Source organism: Delphinus delphis, chromosome X (assembly GCF_949987515.2).
Source record: "Delphinus delphis chromosome X, mDelDel1.2, whole genome shotgun sequence".
Lineage (NCBI taxonomy): Eukaryota > Metazoa > Chordata > Mammalia > Artiodactyla > Delphinidae > Delphinus > Delphinus delphis.
This window is the reverse complement of record NC_082704.1, coordinates 103,924,911-103,926,841: the sequence shown is the minus strand read 5'-3', so window position 1 is coordinate 103,926,841 and position 1,931 is coordinate 103,924,911. Positions and strand designations below refer to the sequence as shown.

At 52.8% G+C, this 1,931-nt stretch overlaps 1 protein-coding gene across 1 annotated transcript; it reads left to right on the top strand.

Moving 5' to 3' along the window:
• The first annotated feature begins 320 nt into the window (after positions 1-320).
• Positions 321-1,364, top strand: LOC132418508 (melanoma-associated antigen B4-like). Its single transcript, XM_060002409.1, has one exon. The coding sequence runs from the start codon at positions 321-323 to the stop codon at positions 1,362-1,364; it is 1,044 nt and encodes a 347-aa protein (XP_059858392.1).
• The last annotated feature ends 567 nt before the right edge of the window (positions 1,365-1,931 follow it).

Here is a 1,931-nt window from a genome sequence, read left to right as displayed (position 1 = left end):
GGGAACTGCGGAGACCTACCTCCCCTGCCAGCCCCCACTGTCACCCCCGTACCGCCCAGGCAGGGCTGGCTGGCTGTGCCCCACGGCTCACTCTACCGTCCTCCACAGGGGTCTCAGGGGACAGGCTGAGCAGGAGAACAGGAGCCCTGTGGGTCCTCGAGCAGTGCCCTCAAGGACCCTGCAGAGGCGGCCTTGGTTAAAGCCAGGGAGGAATCTCCCCGCTGAAGGTGCTCACAGCATCTCCTTGTCCCTCCCCCAGGTGCCCTCGTTGCCTGCCTTCCTGCGCACACTCCCGCCTGCTGGCCCTGACCTGTGTCATCATGCCTCGGCGCCGGAGGAACAAGCGCCATGGCCGCAAGAAACGCCACCAGGCCCGGGGGGAGACTCAGAGTCTCAAGGGTGCCCAGGCCACTGAGGAGGCGGTGGTGGCGGCGGCAGAAGAGATACAAGAGTCGCCGTCTTCCCCCGCTTCTGTTTCTCGGGATACTTCCCCGAGCTCCCCTGCTGCTGGCACTCACCAGGAGCCTCAGGGAGCCCCAGCCACTACCTCTCGTGATGAAGGAGTTTCATGCCCAGGATCTGAAGAGGGTGCCCAGAGCCAAGATGAGAAAAGTGCAGGTACCTCCCAGGCAGCACCTTCCGTTCGCAGCAGTTGCAGAGATCCTCTGAGAAGGAAGTCCACAATGTTCGTGGAGTTCCTGCTGGAGAAGTACATAACGAAGGAGCCCATCCTGCAGGCAGCACTGCTGAAGACTCTCAACAAGAAGTACAAGAAGCGCTTCCCTCAGATCCTCAGCAGAGCCTCTAATATCATGGAGGCTGTCTTTGGCCTCGAGCTGAAGGAAGTCGACCCCAGCAGTCACTCCTACGCCCTCATCAGCAAGATGGCCCTCCCCAGCGACGCAAGTCCGAGTGATGAGTTCAGGATGCCCACGTCCGGCCTCCTGATGACTGTCCTGGGCGCGATCTTCATGAAGGGCAACCGTGCCACCGAAAAGGAGCTCTGGAAATTCCTCAATGCGTTGGGTTACCATGCTGGGAGGAGGCACTTGATCTTCGGGGATCCCGGGAGGCTCATCAGCAAAGATTTCGCGCAGCAGAAGTACCTGACGTACCGCCAGGTGCCCAACAGCGATCCTCCGCTCTATGAGTTCCTGTGGGGCCCGAGAGCCCACGCTGAAACCAGCAAGATGAAAGTGCTGGAGTTTTTGGCCAAGATCATCGGTACCGTCCCCAGTGCCTTACCAGATCTCTATGAGGAGGCTCTGAAAGATGAGGAAGAGAGAGCCGCGGCCAGGGCTGCAGCTGTTGCTGAGGGCAGAGCCCCTTCCAGGGCCAAGGCCCGCAGCTCCTCCCACATGTAGGGAGGGAGGCCGCGGGCAGTTTGCTCACTTTGTTTTGGAAGAGAGCAGTCAGGCTCCTAAATAGTGCAGAGTAGTAGGGGTGGAGGGAACAAAATATATATGTTCTTACAGTTTTAACTAGTATGGTAGTTTAGGTGCAGTTAGTTTTAATAAAATATATATCTCTTTCTTTTTTCCAAATGAAGAATACCTAGTTAAAGATAGATGATTGGTAGATAAGTAGGTAGAGAGATGCTAGATAGATAGATTTATGATAGAGATGTTTAGTATCTTTTCAAATGTTATTACTTCATTGAATGTTTATTTTGCTTTAGAATCGAAGTGTATTAATGTCATGGATGTCATGTTTATTGCTGTTCAGTTTTAAGATTAAGAGTTTGCTATTTGCAAAAAAAAACTGAAAAGCCTTCAATATTTTCCTTTTGCTACAGAACAAGGTAACATGGCATTGGAATAGGATTTTTCGTGGAAACGAGAAAGAATCCCACGAGAAAATATTGGGGATCTCAAAATGGTGATACAAAAGTAAAGGCTGGTTAATTCTTAGTTTGCCTTCTTTTCTTTCTC

Bases quoted from the DNA above. Each gene is read 5' to 3' on its own strand.
- LOC132418508 (XM_060002409.1), top strand. From the start codon at position 321: ATGCCTCGGCGCCGGAGGAACAAGCGCCATGGCCGCAAGAAACGCCAC.